Raw genomic sequence first — 17,619 nt, 5'->3', positions numbered from 1 at the left:
CTGTTCAAATGTATCGTTTTGCAATTTTTGAAAAATTGCGACAGGAGCATAAAGAAGTACCACTGGACATATCTGAAGATGCAACTGAGTCAGGTCATGTTTTAGACCTGGGTATCAGTGTGTCTAAGTCAGAAAAGTATGTGCTTTTTTTTTGAAAAGATTTATTTATTTATTTATTTTTTGTGATAAAGCTTGGATGTGGAATCTAATAATCAATTAGAATCTCCACCTCTCCTATCTTCTCCTCTTCCACCCCTGACTTCTAGTCCTGGGCCTCAAGCACCTGAAACTCCAATATTGCGCCGGTCAAAACGCAATCATTGATATTTTTTATATTTGTGTATTTATTTATTGAAAATTATTTATTATCGTAATAGTATTGTGAGTAATGGATATGTAGTAACTATGTGTCAGGCTTCAGGTCGGGCTGTGCAAGGCTTCTTCTAAGAAATGCACGCCCGGAAACAGAACAAACAGATTGTCAGACCCACTGTCAGACTGCGGGTCGGGCCGTGCAAGAACCTCTCCTAAGAACGCGCGCCCGGAACAGAACAGACGGATAGTCGGGCCCGCAGGTACGGCGGGCGGGGTAGATCGAAACCGAAAGGGCCCGTGAACTCGGTCCCTTGCCGTAGTCGGTGGTCGAAGGTTCGAATCGGGTCGTGTCGGGCCCGATGAGTCGATAGCGTCTCCTCGCACGGAGTAAGGTAGTTCTTCAGACGATCTAAGCGATAGAGTACAGGGTACACTATCGCGCCTTATATACGCGGGCCCACAAAGGGGGTGATCGGACACCCTGGCCTCTCCTCCTCCTCCTCGCTCCCATTCCTGGCCGCAGAGGGGACGACCGTACATCCCTTGCGGGCCAGGCGCTACTCCTGACCTCCTAGCACTCCTCCCCAGTCCCCTTGTGTCGAGTTGGGCTCGGCGACGGCTCGACACGTCGTTCTCGGTCATGTGCTTCCCACGTGTGCGTTCCTCCTACTGGGGCGCATGTTCCCCGTCGTCACATGCTGCGTGTTACGGGCCCGCGATGGCCCGACACCAGCGCCGGAGCGGACGGGCCGGGTCTTATCCGTGACACCCACAAGCAGAGCACAATCAAACCGAAAGGGCCTGTTAAAGCGGCCCCTTGTCAAAGCTAGTGTCAGGGGTTGCATTAGGCTGTTGAGTCAGCAATGCCTCCTATTGATCAGATACTCTTAACCTCTTCTGCTCCTTCCTGTGTTCCCTGTCTCTCGCTGTAGAGGATCTGATTCTACATGAGAAGTACATGACTGAGCATGATGTGTTCAGATAAGGTACAGAATATGCTATAGAATATATTGTTGATAATAACTAAAGATTCAGGTCTATACATATGTTGTCTATATTCCATTCTAGTATAGTTGGCTAGTCTACTTCTCGATGCTGAAAAAGATTTGGAGGTGGATAGGCTTGCTGTCCTCGGTTCAATCCTTGTATATTGCTTCTCTTTCTATCTTCAATTATATCTGATATATATTAATTTCTTATTTTTTTCTGTTTTTTTTTTCTCATCTTATTAGATTCAGTCAGATCAAAAATGTATGCCAGAATAAACCCAAACAGTTACTCCAGAAAGGCAAGTTAGATCATTAGTGGAACTACAAGAGGAAAAACTGGGTCATATTATCTTTGTGTTGTAACAGCAAAATATGGCTAGGCTAGAAAGGGATAATAATAAAAAGTTGGGCTATATACTGGGTTTATGGCTGCAGAAAACTGGGTTACATCCTTGGTCAAATCAAAATAATAGTGGGCTACATTATTGTTATTGTGGAACAGGAAAATGTTGGGCTAAACATATAGAATCTTTGTTAAAAAAAGTCGGGCTATGTATCAAGTGTGTGGCTGCAGAAAATCAGGTTACATACTTGGTAAAATCAAAAACAATAATGGGCTAAATCATTGTTGTTGTAAGTCTCGGGCTAAGTATAGAAGAGATAATTTCAAAAGTCGGGCTATCTATCCAGTTCATGACTGCAAAAAAATCGGGCTATGTCCCTGGTACATTCAGCATAGATACTTGGCTATAGTCGGTGGTTCATCGCATGGGCTGAACCTGGGAACACGTTGGGCTAACTTGGATGTATCATTTGGGCTAGAAATACGGTAGAAAAGTAGGCTAGCCATATATTATTTCGGATCAGGCTATATCAGGATATGTTTGGGCTAAAACTATGGTAAGCGTGGGGGGAAAACAGGACTTGCGGATTAAGTAAAACGAATGGAAATTTGGATACAGAAAATATATGTACATTTCATTTTACATTTCATTTTACACTACGCTCAGAGCCCGACCCAACCGCACATCAACAAACGCAGCGCAATGCAATGCAAATATTCCCCAAGACCGTCAACAGAATCGGTGTTTCCTGACGTGTTTCCTCAATCGCATTTGAGGACGATGCCTGTTCCGTTTCAAGTTGATTAGCTGCTACAGGATCTCCGTTGGGGACTGCGGTCGAGGACGATGCAGGTTCCATGTCAGGCTGATCAGCTACTCCGTGGTCTCCACTAGCAATGTCGGTTGAGGACAACTCGGCTTGTTCAAGCGATTGTTCCTCTTTTATTAGGAGCTCTGGTGCATCCAGCTCAACGATGGCGTCTTTCATAAGCCGGTCTTCCTCGGATTCGGGGTCAAGTTGATGACCGAAGTCGCTCGTTCTGTCTCAGATATGACTTTCTGAATATACGAGATCGTGTCCACAGATATGATTTTCGGCTTTGGGACGTAGTTCAAGTCCCGCTTGGGATGACTCAATCGCTAGGAGGATTATGAGTGTTCAGCACACCAAGGATGGATTGGAATTGACTGACCCAAGTCATGAGGGGTTGGACCAAAGCTTCCTTGAGCGTGTACTTATTAGTCAGAGTTTCCGCGTCGCTAAGACGGGCCCACTCAGCATCACTGACTTTGGGCTGTTTTGGAGGTTTTGGGGGCTTTCCGCGAGCAGCGCGAAGTTTCAGAGTCCAGCAAACCCAAATTAGAGCGTCTTTTGGAATTGCCATGAGTTTCTCACGCAGGCTGTCCTCCGTAAGCAATGCATTTCGTTGGACTTGCTTGCGGAGTTGTGGGTTGGGTTCATCAGCTTCGTTGGGCCCGTCGTTGCCGTCGTCTGCATCCCCATCCTCGTTCTCATGAGCAACATCATCATCGAGTTCAACGTCACTGTCCTCTGTGTCAGCTGGTACATCCTCGATTTCACGCTGAAGGAGACGCTGAAGTCGAGATACAAGTGGATAGCGATCTGGCATCGGCCCAATATCTTTGGGTGCCGACTCTACTGTCGCAGGGGTGAGAGGAAACCAATCGAACGGGAAGGCAATTGGAGCTGAATCCCGTTTTTTGGCAATATCTTGGTCAATTTGAAGGACGCGGCGGCAGTGGTAGTGAACTACTCCTTCAAGCACAGTATGCATTGGGTCAGGAACAAGCATAGTCGTTGGGTTCCAATATGGGAGTCGAAATAACTCCGACCAACGCACTCCATGTTCCGTATAGATTTTGTTTTGTTGAGCGATCGTGTCAGCATCCCGCCAAGCCGCCGCATGTTTTCGTAATTCATCGATAGACTTGCATTCACGGTTAAAATCTGTCCGATAGACTGTCGCTCGATGGTGGGCATTGCAACGAGAACAATAAATTGTGTGATTATGAGCTGGTTGTCCACTCAGTTGACGGGCCGCAAGGAGATCGTTGATGGACAGAGGTAGAGCCAGACGCAAAAGACGGCCTTTTGGATGTTTGGCCGTCTTGGTTAGCCATATGCCACGATCCCAACCAGCCAACGCAACATCGATAACAGGCTTCAGATATGGGTTCAATGAAGCGCCTTTTGGTGATGTGGGACCAGGAAGGATGCTGGCGTAGACATTTTCTGGGGCGTTACGAAGATGTATAGGCAGGTTCAAGCAAGAAAGCTTTAGCACACCAATACTTGCCGATGATGAATGTATGCTGGCCCCGCGCGGAGGGAAATAGTCGACACTGATTGAGAACGCGATAGGGAGGCAACCGGGCTGTTTGATGAACAATTCATCCTGCTTAGGTCCTTTGAACTGCTGTATAAGCTGCCCTTGCATCACGGAATCGGTATATTCATTTGCGATCGAGGTGAGATTTGCCTTTTCGATGAAATCTTCGATTTCGGGATTCGACAAGAGGCGACCGAGATAGTCGAGAAAGGAGGGCGATAGAAATGGCTTTAGAGGGCGATGATCTTTGCCCAATAGTAATGTATTGCACTTTGATCGACCGTCCACACCAACTACAACATTCTCGCACTTGCTGAGCCATTTTCCCTTCTTATCCGTGCTGACCATCGGCGCGTAGAGATGGTGACACGAGGGGCAAGCGGCATACAAGGTGGTCTTCCCTTCAAGTTCGAGTTGTTTCATTGAGTCGAGCAGCGATGTGGGTAGCTGATCGATAATGCCCTGCGCCGCGACTCCATAGCCAGAATCTTCATCATCCTCCCCTTCCTTTCCTCGTGACATGACAGAGACAAATGCTAGTTTGACAATGAGCCGCATGGTGCCCATGATGAAATCAACAGGAGTCCTGGCTAGTCCGAGTATTGTGTTGCAAACAAGAGAGAAAATGACCATGATTTGCGCAATTTCATGCAGATGTTTGAGATTGTCTTCATACAGATACGCTGTACCAATGATAAGCCTATTGATGACATGAAAACGGGCAAACTGACCTGTGTCATAACGCAAAGGTTGTGTTTCGGGAGCTAGTCCTGCTCTGAAGTTTGCCAACTGAGTTTCCAGCTCGCTCAGCTGTGCCGCAACTACTGCTTTTTGCGGCGAGGTTTGTACCCTCTGAAGCGACGCTGCGATCAGTGCGATGCATGCAATTTCGTCTTCCGCTCGATGAACTTTGACCCACGGGTCGTTTTTATCATTGCGAGACTGGAACTCCTGTTTGGCGACCTGGATGTCTACAGAGATGGCCGCAAGAAGATCTTGTCGAGACTTTTGAGCAGCGACTTGTGTCTTGCGTTTTTTCAATTTAACTGCAGACTTTTCCAAGTCACCCATCAGAGAGAGAGGATCTGGATTGAGAGTTTCCAACTCCTCTGTTGGATGGTCAAAAAGAGCCACGCGCGCCGTTTCTAATACCAGACGATCCTGGAAAGTACAGGTAAGTTAAGTAGTTTCTAGCAAAAGCGATGGAATCACAATTTCGGAAGAGGATATAGATGAAGGGGCAGGTTGATTCTGGGACTTATCAGCCGCCAAAAAGGCTTCCAACTCCAGGAGATGCTCCTTCCGTTTTTTCGTGCTCACAACATGTTTGAAGGGCTGTAGCTTGCAAGTGCAATCGAAAGTCGGAGGAGCCATTCTTCAAAGCCGGTTGGGAGTAGGACGAGCAGGGTAGCCCACCGCTCAATCCGAGCCCAGAAAGCAGGGTATCCCACCGCTTAGGTTGACCGGGGTTGAGAATTTCCGAGAGAGTGCCAATCTGGGTTGTGCCAGTGACCGTGACACCAAATCGGGTCAGGATCAGCAGCTGACCTCCACTAGGCTTCACCTGCACTAAGTTCTAGTTCATTCTAACCTCTCTGGTGAGCCACGGGTCATAGTGCAAATGCTCTAAAGTACTTCTCAAAGTCTACAGATGGCTATTTTCCAGATGGCGCCGAAAGTGCAGAGGCCTACCCCCTCTATCTTGTGTAAGCTCATACTCCAACCGCTTGACGTCCACCAGTGTGTTCAACCATTCTGCAGACCGCTCATGCTTGAAATGCAGCAACTTAATTGTCGAAACAAACTGACGGCAATTTGAAAACTGTGTTTTCTTCTTCGACCCACGAAAACCAGTCTAGCATCGGGTTACCGTGCTGACTGAGTTGAGCCTCACAGAAATATCGAAACTGTGAACTCGACTTGATTCTTTCCAATACGTCAAAACAAACCGACAGCAAATTGAAACTGTATTTTCTTCTTCGACTCACAACAACCAGTCTGGCTTCGGGTTACCGTGCTGACTGAGTTGAGCCTCACAGAAATATCGCAACTGTGCATTTCCGCTACAACCAGTCTGACATAGGGTTACCTTGCTGACTGATTTTGCGGCGCCAATTCCTGTTCCTCGACCGAATACCCTCTTACCGACCCACGGCAGCCAGTCTAGCATCGTTTTACCGTGTTGTGATGACTGCTGTGCCCAACGTCCTTACCGTCTTTTCCCAACCCGATCCCGATGTGAAGGATGGAAATGGTGCTACTTGAGTACCGGCTTTCCTGCGACCAATACTAGGTGAAGTCCTCGTATAACCATCTGGCGCGCATACCACCCTGAATGCGTCCGCGTGCGTTCTGTGCATTTTAAGTAAATTCTGAGAACTGACCATCGAGCAGCATGATGGTTCTATTGCTGCCGCCAAATGCACCGCCCTTTTCAATCTGGAGAACGGGCGCCGAATATGCAACCGCAAAGGTTAAGGCGGCAAAGTCCGCACGCGCGTCCAAATCGAGTGAGTTTTGCGGTCTTGTTGCCAGTGAGGAGAGGAATGCTGACGCGTGGGACAGCCGTCAACTCTGCTGCGCCGATTGACCCCGCCGCTGCCTGTCCGCTTCTGCTGCGCCACCGGCCATCACCGAGTGCCCGGTTGACCCGAATGCCGCCAGTGCTGGTGCTGCGGTGCCGGTACTGTCCCCCCGGAGCCAGTGTGGCCGTCTCCCATGTTGACCCCGCTGCCGTAGCCGGAGCTGACATGGGTGCGGGTGCTGCGCCAAACCAGCGCCGATGCTAGCGGCAGCTCCGGTACTGGTGGCAGCGCCAGCGGCGGGGTCAACGGGGGAAGAGCTGGTTTTGGCGCTGGTGCTATCCGGCTCGCTCGCAAAAACGCGTTGCAAGGAAGAATCATGTGAACGAACAGGGACATGCTCTGGAAGATATGGCACAAAAAACGACTTGGTCGTCGTCACCGAAAATTAGCACCAGACTTGAAGTAGTAATTCAGACCAACAAAAAAACTCAGGAAAACTGAGATAGTAACTGTCCCAGCGGCAACCATTGTGATGGGAATCGGGTTTCCTGGGAGGCTCGCGGCCGAGCCCGAACTGAATGACGACTGCGGTGCCCCGCTGCCCGAGGAGCCACGCAAAGTCGTACGAGTGCAGAGGCGTGGTGTTGTTTGGCGCGCAGTGGTGGTCCTACTGGTTCTGGGTCCATTTCCCAGCGCGTTTTACCTGCATCAGTCAGTCTTAGAAGATCGGTGAGCGCTGCGCTCGTTTCCTACTCGTTCCGCCTGAAATTAAAACTACAGACAGCGGTGGTGTAGCGCCTTCGATCCTGAAGTTTTCAAGGGAAACGGGCGACCAGTTGGGCCTGCGCGCATTCCACAAAACACGACGGCGCCGGGCCCAATTCTCACGCGTTGCACTTGAGACTTTCAGGATGAGGCGGAGCAACAATCTCCTCATCCTCCTGAGAGTCTCAGGCGCAACAGACTGGCGGTTGGGTCTGGGTGACCCGGTTGGCGTTTTCCAAAATCAGCGGCGTTGCCGGCTTGCCTTGCGCGCGTTCAACTTGGGAGAATGGCCCCGGTTAGCGACGCCATGTGCGCGCGCCTCCTGCGAATCCCCAGCGAAACGACGCAGTCGTCATCCCGCAGTGCCCAATCTCATCCCGGTGAGTGCTTCAATTGTCGCGGTCAATAAAGACTCACCTTGTTGGATTCTCCAGCCGATATTCCCCCTCCCTCTCCCCATCCACGCTCTCCCCTCCCCATCCACACTCCCCTCCCTCCCTCCATCGTACGCGGTGCGTCGTTTGGCCAGCGATGACGCGTTGTCATCGTTGATGGCGATGGGAGTACTTAAGGCAAGGTGAGTTGTGACGATGCGACAACTCACCTTGCCTTAAACCACCACCACCACACCATAATCAACAACCACAAGGTCAGTTATCGTTTTTTTTCAGCTCTGCTTACTTACATGGGGCAGATGAACCATCTACCCGGACTAGAAAGTCGCGCACACGCAGAGGCGCGCGTTCTGAATGAGGTTTGGACCCCCTCTCCACTCATTCACATTTGCTGACGCGAAACTCAGCCGCTTCACCGTCGTTCGCGCTTCGCGACGATCATCGCCACCCTTCGACGCCTTTTGGGTCTGGCCCAGCCCACCGCGGTCGACACCTCGATCGTGGTGTAAGGTAGGAATGACCCTACTGCGTTGTCACTCGCGCTAATCGCGTGTCCCAGCTAGAAACTCCAACCTTGGGGTCTACCCGGAGGTCCGACCCTTGGGGTCGACTCGCGGGTTGACTCGCAAGTCGCTGATATACGCATAGTTTCTACTACAATTTCTGAAATGTACATACTAATAGTTTTAATTGCAATTTCTGGCACAAATAAACTCGAGATTTCAACAATAGTTTCATTGTGCTGTAAACCTAGAGTTTCAGCAGTGGAGAAATGCACATAGAAACAAAGAGAATCTTTGTGCATTTCTCCACTGCTGATTTCCTTAGTATCATCCGCGCTGAAACTGACAGTGAAACAAAGGATTTCACTGTCAGTTTCGCCACGTTTGATGCGCGTGATATCATGATCAAATATATGCGCGCAGATATTAACCATTTCAGGAATGGTTTCAGCCTCACAGATAGTTTCCATCTCAGACTGTCTAAAACTGGTATATATTTGACTAAAATCACTCTCAGTTTCAAAAAGGTATATTTTGGGCAAATCTCCACAGGCTGATTTGGTTCTAGATTCTGGTAGAATCTAAGACAGTTTCTACTTTAAGGGATATTTTGCCAAATCCGGTGTGTATGCTTGTCACACTTGAAGCTTGAAGCTTGAAGCTTGAAGGTCAATGAACCCTCAGGCTCACGTGAAGTAGTAATACATTTGTACTACGCAATGCTTTTGCCTCTGATTCTCGTACTTTCTTTTTGCCATCCCACAGCGTCCACGACCCTCCTCTCTGAACCTCCTCGCAAGACCTCGCTTCTCGGTTGTTGCCCCGCAGAACGACCACACTCTGACGGTCTGACCCGAGTCGGAGTCAGCGATAGCCCAAGAGATCAATTCAGGATTGTCACCTCCCAAACCAACGGTTACGATGCCACTAAAACAGGCAGACGACTCAAGAAAGGCCAGTCTTCGGCACGCTGGTTGCAGCGCGGAGCCGTTTTGCCGGCTTGCTCCCTTCGAAACGGCACGCCAAAACCATGTTGCCCCTTTGCCAACTTGCATATGGATAAGTCTTCTTTGCTGGTGGGATCATTCGGGGCAGTAAATCGAAATATTGCCGTCCCCTGTCGCGTTTGCTTACTTGAGCGCGACAGAGGAACACGGGCGAGGCAGAGTGGATGGCGGTTTAGAATTGCTGGTGGACGAGTGACCAATTGAATGCTGTGAGCTCTGCGTTAGTATGTCTTGCCGAGTTGTCTTGCAAGCTAACTTGATTGGTATTGGTGGTCGTCAACGACGGCGCACGAGGGAGGATGGCACTGGCAATGGTATCGTTGTCGCTCAGCAAGTTGACGTTGTTGGTGCTCTGATAACCTCATCGTTGTTTGGTTTTTGTTCTCCACATTGCCTGGACTGCTAACCCAACATCAACCCAGTCGTGTTTACGCTTTGGAGTTGTTCGTCACTGACAACGGCGCGTAGCTCGGCGTTGTCCCCACCCACACTGTGGTCGTTGTTGGAGTCGATTGGCGGTGGGAGTTGCTTCCGGGCCGAGCTCCTTTGACAGTAAAGGCGGTAGAAAGGTCGATCTTTGGGACTAGTGAGTATATTTGTCCACTAAAATGCGCGCATAACTCACCCACTTCAAGCCTACTTCGCATCGTCTTTGGAATTGGTCCTTGCCGGGAGCTATGTTAGCAGCCGTTGCCAGGAGAAATCGGGTATTTTGGTCCCCACTGCGGGCCGAGTTTTGGGAACGATTGTCGCCCTGGGCCAGCGACAACGCCGCCTCAAGTCGGGCCGCTTGTAAGGGTGGTGGCAGAAAGTCGATGTTATCGTTGTGGCCGTCGATGGTGCTCCTGAGTAGTTGTTGGCCGTGGTTGGTTCTGGGGTCGTGTTGGAACAGCGCTGGGTGGTCGTTGTTGGAGTCAAATGGCGGTCGGTGTTTCGAGTTTCTGACCAGCGTTATCGTCCATTCCGAGATAAGTAAGCACATGAGTCCGCTGAAAATCCGCTCATAACTCACCTGTTTCCAGCCGCTGCAAATTTAAAGTCTCCGGGTTGGAACGGCACACATTGACAAAAGGTGATGTAGTCGTAGCCGTAGCCGGATACTAGGTTGCCGCGTGAGTTTGAGATGGCGCCGGAGCCATTGTTGCCTTGCTGGATGCGGCTTTGAAGCGGAAGAGGGCACCTGAGAGTGCCGACAAGCAAGGAGAAAGTCGAGACTTAAGATTATCGCGTGCCGTCACACGAGGTCACCACAACGTTCTCTACTGAGGTAAGCCCTGCTTCACATTTGTCATTTATCTCACTCTGTTGCAACCAGACACTTCCCTCACTTCCGAGGCCACTGCTATGTAGAAGCGACTTCGTGGAGAAGGGAAGAATGATTTGGTGGCTACAAGGTGCATTTCTTTTTTCATTTCTCCATAAAGCTATCAAACAGTTACAGTTAATACAACTACATTTAACACTGTCCGCACTACTCAACACAAGAGAACTGGGCTGGGCTTGCTGTCGAGGGCAGCGTTGGTTAGTCCTTGGTTTCGCCAATCAACTGGGCTCACGCGGTCGGGAGAGCTGGACCAAAAGGTGCGTTTCTTCTTGCTGCTGCGCACAAACCTCTTCAACAAGTCAGCACAAGACATGAACACAGGCCTGGATGTTGTTGACATCGCTATATACTCCTCGTATCCTGGCGGCCACCAACCCCCCATCCTCCTGTGCTGACCAGCGTCTATCAGGCATTCATAAGCGCTAAGCTTGCGCTAGACCCTAGGCAATGGGCGAAGAGAGGCCTTGAAAACCTTCTGCGACGCCAAGGACGACCTTTCCCGCCACAGACATGCGGAATTGGGTGAAAACGACGGCCTGTATAACTTCGATTGCGTAAGCATTTTTGTGCCATCTTTTTGCCTTTCGAAAGTCACTTTTTCGCAGGATTTTACCGCCGGAGGCGTGCATAACGCCCCGAACTTGAACTGGACGTATTCTCTATATCCTGGTGGACATCGCTGTTTGTGAACGCGAGGAACGCGCCATTAGACACGTAGAGGATAGCCTGATACAAGTATCAAGTTCAAGCTTGTCAGGGGGAGCGCGAGCGCGAGAGATGCACCGCCAGGCGCATCGGAGAATGGTGGATCCTAGATAGTCGCCCTGATTGGAATCAAGCAAATTGTCTTGAGGTCAGTTTTTGCTTCCTCTTAAACACTTGCGCTGACTTAGAATAACTCGGAACATGAAGATGCTGCAGATTTTTTGGCATCAGTAGACCCACCAATCAAGTATAATATTCTCGACGCAGACCACTACGGATTGTCAAGGACCGCATTCTCGATTTTTTGGCTGTTGGCAAGTCCGAGTCATGAGGAACTTTGGGGTCAACGACTACAACGTCTTCTGGCAGTATGTCATTGTCTTTTACCTCCATTACTCGGAAATAATGAGCTTTAGACACTACCACGCCCGCTCCAAATCACCCGAAAGTCCAAGGCAAAATTCTTCTACTTACTGGTCCGCCTGGAGTCAACCTCCATTGACAAATCGATCGCGCCGATTCAGCTGAGCGTTAGCGGCTTGAGCGATATCGCAGACATCAAGGGACACCGAAGGACCCACGTTGAGTCGGTGATCTAAACTTAAGGCTGACGAACAACATAGTGTGATCCCTGGCAAAATTATTCAAATCCCTTGAAACGCGGGAGGGGCATCAATGGCGAGTGCACTGCTGGAAATGCTGGACCCTGAGCAGAACAGTTTTTTGGACCGCTAGTGCGTTTATTTCCTGTCTTAGTTATTTCGTCGTTTTCAAACCGCTCAGCATGGACATATCCCTCGACCTTTCCTCCATCATTTTCGTCTGTACCGTCAACACCCCCTCCGCTATCACAGCCCCCCTCCTCGACCGTTTGGAGGTGATTGAGATGTCAAGCCAAGGAGTTGTCTGGTCTTAACAGACGACAGCGACAGGGATAGGCGCACCGAGCGAGTCTGACAACGATAGAGCGATACTAAAGCTGTCTCACCTAAACACGACACGGAGCCCCAACCACAAGCTCCTAGCGAAACGAGTGATGACGCAAGGGCGCAAACTTCTTCCTATTCCCAAGACGGCCCATGTCCTTATTACTGCGGAGAACCTGAAGGAGTATATGGGTCCGCCTGTTTACCAGAAGGACCGCATGTATGACGACGCGAAGCGGAAGCCGCCGCCGGGCGTTAGCAGGGGCCCGAGGTACTTGTACTTGGGCAACGGGAGCGCAGCCGTTATGCCGATTAACAACACCCAGAAAGTGGACTCCTCGTTCGTGGCAGTATTTGAAATATGTATACTACAGGCCCTTGTCCGTCTCTGCCGAAAATGGATTTAATATGTCTTTTGGGTGGGGACCGAACCTGCGATCCATCGCGTAGGCGTCACAAAGGTGAGAACTATGCAGATCATCTCGTGAGGCGCAGTGCAGGTTGAAAATTTCTGCCGTCATATATGCATCTCATTGTGAGCCAGCCTCGAGCCTCGGTGTTTATACCGCCTGCTGTGGGCAGCATCGAGTAGTCAATGCCAGAGGTAAGTGGGTCCCAACCAGGACAGTGAGATCCAGCCTACCGACGCCACTCAGAAGAACACATTTCAGATGCCCCATTCCACAATCCAAGGAGTGAAGACAGACAAAAAAGTCGAATCTCACCTTCCAATGAGGACACTGATGAGCCAAGCTTGAGAGCGCAACGTGCACTGTGTCGCATCTTGTTCAACTCGTACGACTGGTCATATTCAGTGATCAGGGACAAAACCGGCCTACCTCGCGAGATAGTATCACGAGCACTGAAGAATGTTAACCTTGAAACACGAGTCGAAGGTGGGCGCACAATGTCGTACTATGTGGACGGGACAGCACGATGGACAAGCAATTTGTCAACAACGATCTTCTCCGAGATTTACTCAACGAAGAAGGTCCGCTAGAACGCGTCCGGAGCGGCTCAGTTGGTAGTGACCCAGACTCAGACCCTCGTCCAACCGGAACGAAACAGAAAAGGTTCGTGGCAATCTGGGCAGATACTACCCACAGTCTGATCAAATATCACTTGGATTCAGCTTTCCCAAGCTGACCCATTCGGACCGCGCCCTATGTCGAATTCTCTACCACGAACATAATTGGAGGCTGGATCTTGTGGCAGAAGCTTTTGGTCAGTCGCGTCCTGGAGGAAAATCGCCCCTGTATAAAGCAGTGAAGAACATTCCAAGCGCCAAAGGCTCAGATATCGATGATCCTTCGAGAGACCATGAATTCGTCAACAAAGCCAGACTCGCAGAATTATTGGTCCGCTCACACTCACCTTCCACTCATCCACACCGCCGTTCCACCTCACGTGCTAAGGCACCTCGTTTCAAACCCTACGAGCGATCTCCTGGGAAACAGGGGAAGACTATGCATGCAAGTGGAAAAAATGCTGCCGATCGGAGCCAGCCTGACCCTTTTGACTGTCCGCCGCGCTCTCATCACGCCCGCGATGCTGACTCGGATCGTTTGTCCCCATCCAACAGTAGTTTTCGTAGAACGGGCCATGTCGGCTCGCGTGCAGCCTCTCTCGAAAAATATCCCACTGCATCCAGCCAGATGCCATCGCTCTTCGAATTCCTCGCAAATATTGGACCTGAAATCGACCTCTCCGATCGACACAGCTTGTTCATCGATCGAGGCATTGACACCATCGCAAAGCTTCGGGCAATGAAAAGCTGGGACAAAGAAGACCTCCACGGGGCACTGAGTGACTGGTTCCATGACAAAGTCACAGTAAAGTCCGGAAAATATACTCCACTCAACGACTACGAGCTTGTCGCCCTTCGGCAGGCCATCCAAAAGCTGTAAGAACCCACGTACAAACATTGAAGATTGCTAGTTCTGGTCGAAACTGTTCCATAAAGATCGAGTACAGAGAATATATAAAGCGTGTTTACTGAGAGACAAATGAGTACTTGCCCGAGTCGACCCGGGCCTTCATAGGCGAGCTTGTTATCATGGTGATACCCTGGGCTTGTGCCACGGCCTTCCCGTCCTCGGTTAACGTCTGAGCTGAGCTGAACGTTGTACCACTCACATAATAGATGGTATAGAGAACGGCAGATTGATTCATTTGAACTCAGGCTGGATCCGGTTGATCCGGGTCCCATCGTACTGAAGACAGTGAGACGACGCATTGAAGCGGATGGAGACACACAGTCTCTCGGCCGAAAGCGCGTTCTTAGCAGCTTTACAGAGCGCCTTACCCAAGACCGTAGCCAAAGGATTGCTGGTAGTCGAGTGTAATAATGGATGAAAGACTGGTGCCACCAGTCTGGTGGCTCTTCCCCGTCCTTCCGCAACACTATGAGTGTCTTGTAACAGAAAATCGACATCCAAATACTACATAGTAGCGTAGTTTTTAGCGAATACTGCGCTTGGTAGAAAATCGATATATCTCGTCCCCTATGGATCGAGTCCGTGTTGGCGGACGACTACGAGGAACGAGCCGATGCATTTAAACTCGAGTCGGTTCTGTTATTGCTATCATATTGTTGAGCACAGAAAACAACCTGATCAAGTACTGCTCACCTGAGAAAATATCAAGCATTCCCTTTGCCGAGACCCCAGGGAGCTGTTGCCTCACGGCTACTGCGAAGGGTTCAAAGCTATTGGGGCCACAAGTGAGCACAAAATTGCAGTGTCATTATCCTCCAGTTGGATAACGAGAGAGCGAATATGCTTGGCAAGGGTTCGATATATTACGGTCGGAGGATGAACGTTGCCAAACTTGAGCTTCGCACAAAGTTGAGATGATGAAGGTCGGTTTCGACATCCGGTAGGGAAGGGGCTGACTTGGGAGCTTCCAAACTGCTGACTATGATAAATAATGAGCGGGTCATTGTAACCATTCATAGCATGATCGGAAGTGGGATCATCTTCAGTCGCAACAGCACAAGAGTGTCAAGTGCTTCACTGGCAGAAAGTTGCTCAATCCAATTGAAGATCGCCGAAGTGACTTTCTTGGGTATGTCATTCCACTTGTCCTTGCATGTCTCTGAAATCGCGATGCTGAGGTGTTCGAAATGTGTGAGCAGGCGTAAGACGCGTAAGAAATCGCGGATTGGATGAGACTCTTGAATATTTTCGAGGTCAAGTCTGGTGACATATGACGCAAGGTGAAGGGATTCGACAAAGTGTTATGCGGCCTTTTGAGATGGTTCTAGCCCGAGAATTCTCTCTCATGGCGAAATCGAGAGTTGCGTGACGAGCCTGAGTCCCAAGGCTGAACAAAGATAGACGTAGCCAAACAACAGTTTTAAGCGTTGGAAAGCATGAGACTTGGTTTACGATGGGCTCCACAAGTTCGTAAGGTATAGTGGAGGACATGGTAAGTCGTGTAGCCAGAATTCCATGGCGGAGATGGAGATCGAGTGTGACCTACATAACACCTCATAACACGTCACGTGTCACTTCTCCCTGCCTTCACGCTTCCTCTCCAGATCGACGAAACGATCATCTTTCGCGCGAAAAGAAACTCACGTTCAACAACCCCAAACTTGTAACCGGCTAGGATCTCTGGTGAGTCTTAATAAGCCGCAATCGACCGCCATTTGACCACATTTGACTCATTAGCGCCTGGCATGGCCCCGACATGTCGCTCGACCGCATCCTGCAGCAGATTACCACCACAACTAATCTCAATATCTTGGACCAAACATTGGAAACCAGTCTTCCCAAGGAGTCGAGGGACACTCTTCTTTCAAGTCCACTTGCGAGTGGTCAAGATCCTTTGAAAATACTGGACCTCACGCAAAACAATTGTATATCATGTGCGTGCTCTTTCAAATGTTTTGGTCCATTGCTCATCACGCTTTCAAGGCAGCTCGACTGAGCGTTACCAAGATTGCGGTGCATCTCCAGGTCATAACCACATTCCTACCTGAACAAGCCCGTCTCGCCCCCAGAACGAGGTTTGCAGAAATAGCCATCGCGTTAAGCATATAACAAGTTGATATTCTTTAGTGACTGCGTTAGCGAAGGGAATCTATCGATATGGGCTCTCCAATGGCAGCGTGTTTTCCTTTTCGCTCGTATGTTGCTGTTAAGTAATAATCTCACATTCCATAGGCATCATGGGCTGCCCAGCAACTGTCCAGCCACTATTCAATCTTGTCCCCCACATCATTTGTCACCACAATCCATCCTGTTTTCCTGCAAGTTAGTGCTTGCAACGCGTTTTATAGCTACCGCTAATAACGGTCGAAGGCTGCGTTGTCGCTAGCCAGCCTAGTGCTGCCTGCCCTCGCCACTCCCATTGCAAACGTCTCAACTCTCCTGTCCGACCTCACTTATAACGACAACTCGTCTATCATTGTCTCGGTGGCGTGGCCCTTGCAATGCTGAAAAGATGGGCGGAGGCGGAGGAATACTTGGAGATTTGTGTGACTGTGCCGGGATCAGCGCCTGGAGGCACTAAAGAAGCTTCGACTTGTCCAACTCATCTCGCGCGGAGAGACGACCTCGCTTCCCAAACATGCGCATTCAAGCTTGCCTCGCATGTTCAAAAACTCGTTAACACCGAGCTCATCAATGCTTACCCGCAAAACATCGAAACGTTGCATGGGCTCCTGGACAAGGAGAAGCCGCTGTTCTTTGCAGACAAAAATTTGGCGCTCAGGCGATCGAGCGTGCTCCTAGGTGGACGTTGCGGAAATTGACAGCAACCTATGTTGCTCTGGGTTTGGCAGAGATTGCTCGGCTGGTGGGGGAGACCGGGGATAATTCGCTGCTCGTTGACGATGGTGTTACTGCTACTCATTTACTCACTGTTACCATTCGTGTTATACACTTGATTGTTAGTTTTACAAAACTGAATGCTGGATTGCACAATTGAGTCAGACTGTAAGGGCAACCCTGGAGACTCCGATGAAAGCCTAGCAGGGGAGGATCCAAAGAGTGAATAAGAGCTACGGGAAATACACGGAGGGACCGACCTAGCAGGGGAGGATCCAAAGAGAAGAAACTCTAAGGGTCCGCCTGCTAGGGCGCCAACTATATACTGGTCGTCCGTAACTGCCGACGTAGAGCGCAGAAGGCCTGTGCGGCATTGCAGGCCGTGTCCCAAGGTGATCGTTGGGAGGGTCTTGACGGATCGGTGATTGTGCGGGCGAAGGAGGCTGTGGACGACGGTCGGGGCGGGTCGGAGCATCCGAAGGGGCGCCGGTCGAATGCGCCTTGATGCGTTCGGAGGGTCCGAAGGAGGCCGAAGCGGGGGTTCCCCTGACATCACCCCCCCCCCTTTGAATGCGGCGTCCTGACGCATAGTTCGGAAGGGCAAGGAGTCGAAGGTCGCTGAGGCGATGTGCCGTGGTTTACCTGGGTACCTCCGATAGAAGTCCGCAATTTTGTCTGGTGCGAAGACACGGTCG

General features: G+C 50.2%; 4 protein-coding genes across 4 annotated transcripts; 2 read left to right on the top strand and 2 right to left on the bottom strand.

Annotated features, from left to right (window-relative positions):
- Positions 1-2,632: 2,632 nt before the first annotated feature.
- Positions 2,633-5,373, bottom strand: MIND_01128200 (uncharacterized protein; the record flags this gene model as incomplete). Its single annotated transcript, XM_037367833.1, has 4 exons — positions 2,633-2,788; positions 2,842-4,682; positions 4,731-5,160; positions 5,212-5,373. 4 exons carry the CDS (start codon positions 5,371-5,373, stop codon positions 2,633-2,635), a joined length of 2,589 nt encoding a protein of 862 aa, XP_037215665.1.
- A 4,249-nt stretch (positions 5,374-9,622) lies between these two features.
- MIND_01128100 (uncharacterized protein) lies at positions 9,623-10,176 on the bottom strand (the record flags this gene model as incomplete). The annotated part of the gene is made up of 2 exons (XM_037367832.1): positions 9,623-9,769; positions 9,820-10,176. 2 exons carry the CDS (start codon positions 10,174-10,176, stop codon positions 9,623-9,625), a joined length of 504 nt encoding a protein of 167 aa, XP_037215664.1.
- Positions 10,177-13,085: 2,909 nt separating this feature from the next.
- Positions 13,086-14,056, top strand: MIND_01128000 (uncharacterized protein; the record flags this gene model as incomplete). Its single annotated transcript, XM_037367831.1, has 2 exons — positions 13,086-13,222; positions 13,282-14,056. 2 exons carry the CDS (start codon positions 13,086-13,088, stop codon positions 14,054-14,056), a joined length of 912 nt encoding a protein of 303 aa, XP_037215663.1.
- A 1,786-nt stretch (positions 14,057-15,842) lies between these two features.
- Positions 15,843-16,545, top strand: MIND_01127900 (PCI domain-containing protein; the record flags this gene model as incomplete). Its single annotated transcript, XM_037367830.1, has 5 exons — positions 15,843-16,020; positions 16,074-16,161; positions 16,214-16,281; positions 16,319-16,408; positions 16,457-16,545. 5 exons carry the CDS (start codon positions 15,843-15,845, stop codon positions 16,543-16,545), a joined length of 513 nt encoding a protein of 170 aa, XP_037215662.1.
- Positions 16,546-17,619: the final 1,074 nt, after the last annotated feature.

The sequence above is a fragment of the Mycena indigotica genome, assembly GCF_014461135.1.
Source record: "Mycena indigotica strain 171206Taipei chromosome Unknown Mind.scaff0010, whole genome shotgun sequence".
Lineage (NCBI taxonomy): Eukaryota > Fungi > Basidiomycota > Agaricomycetes > Agaricales > Mycenaceae > Mycena > Mycena indigotica.
The sequence above is the reverse complement of the archived record's forward strand: the minus strand, read 5'-3'. Positions and strand labels throughout refer to the sequence as shown.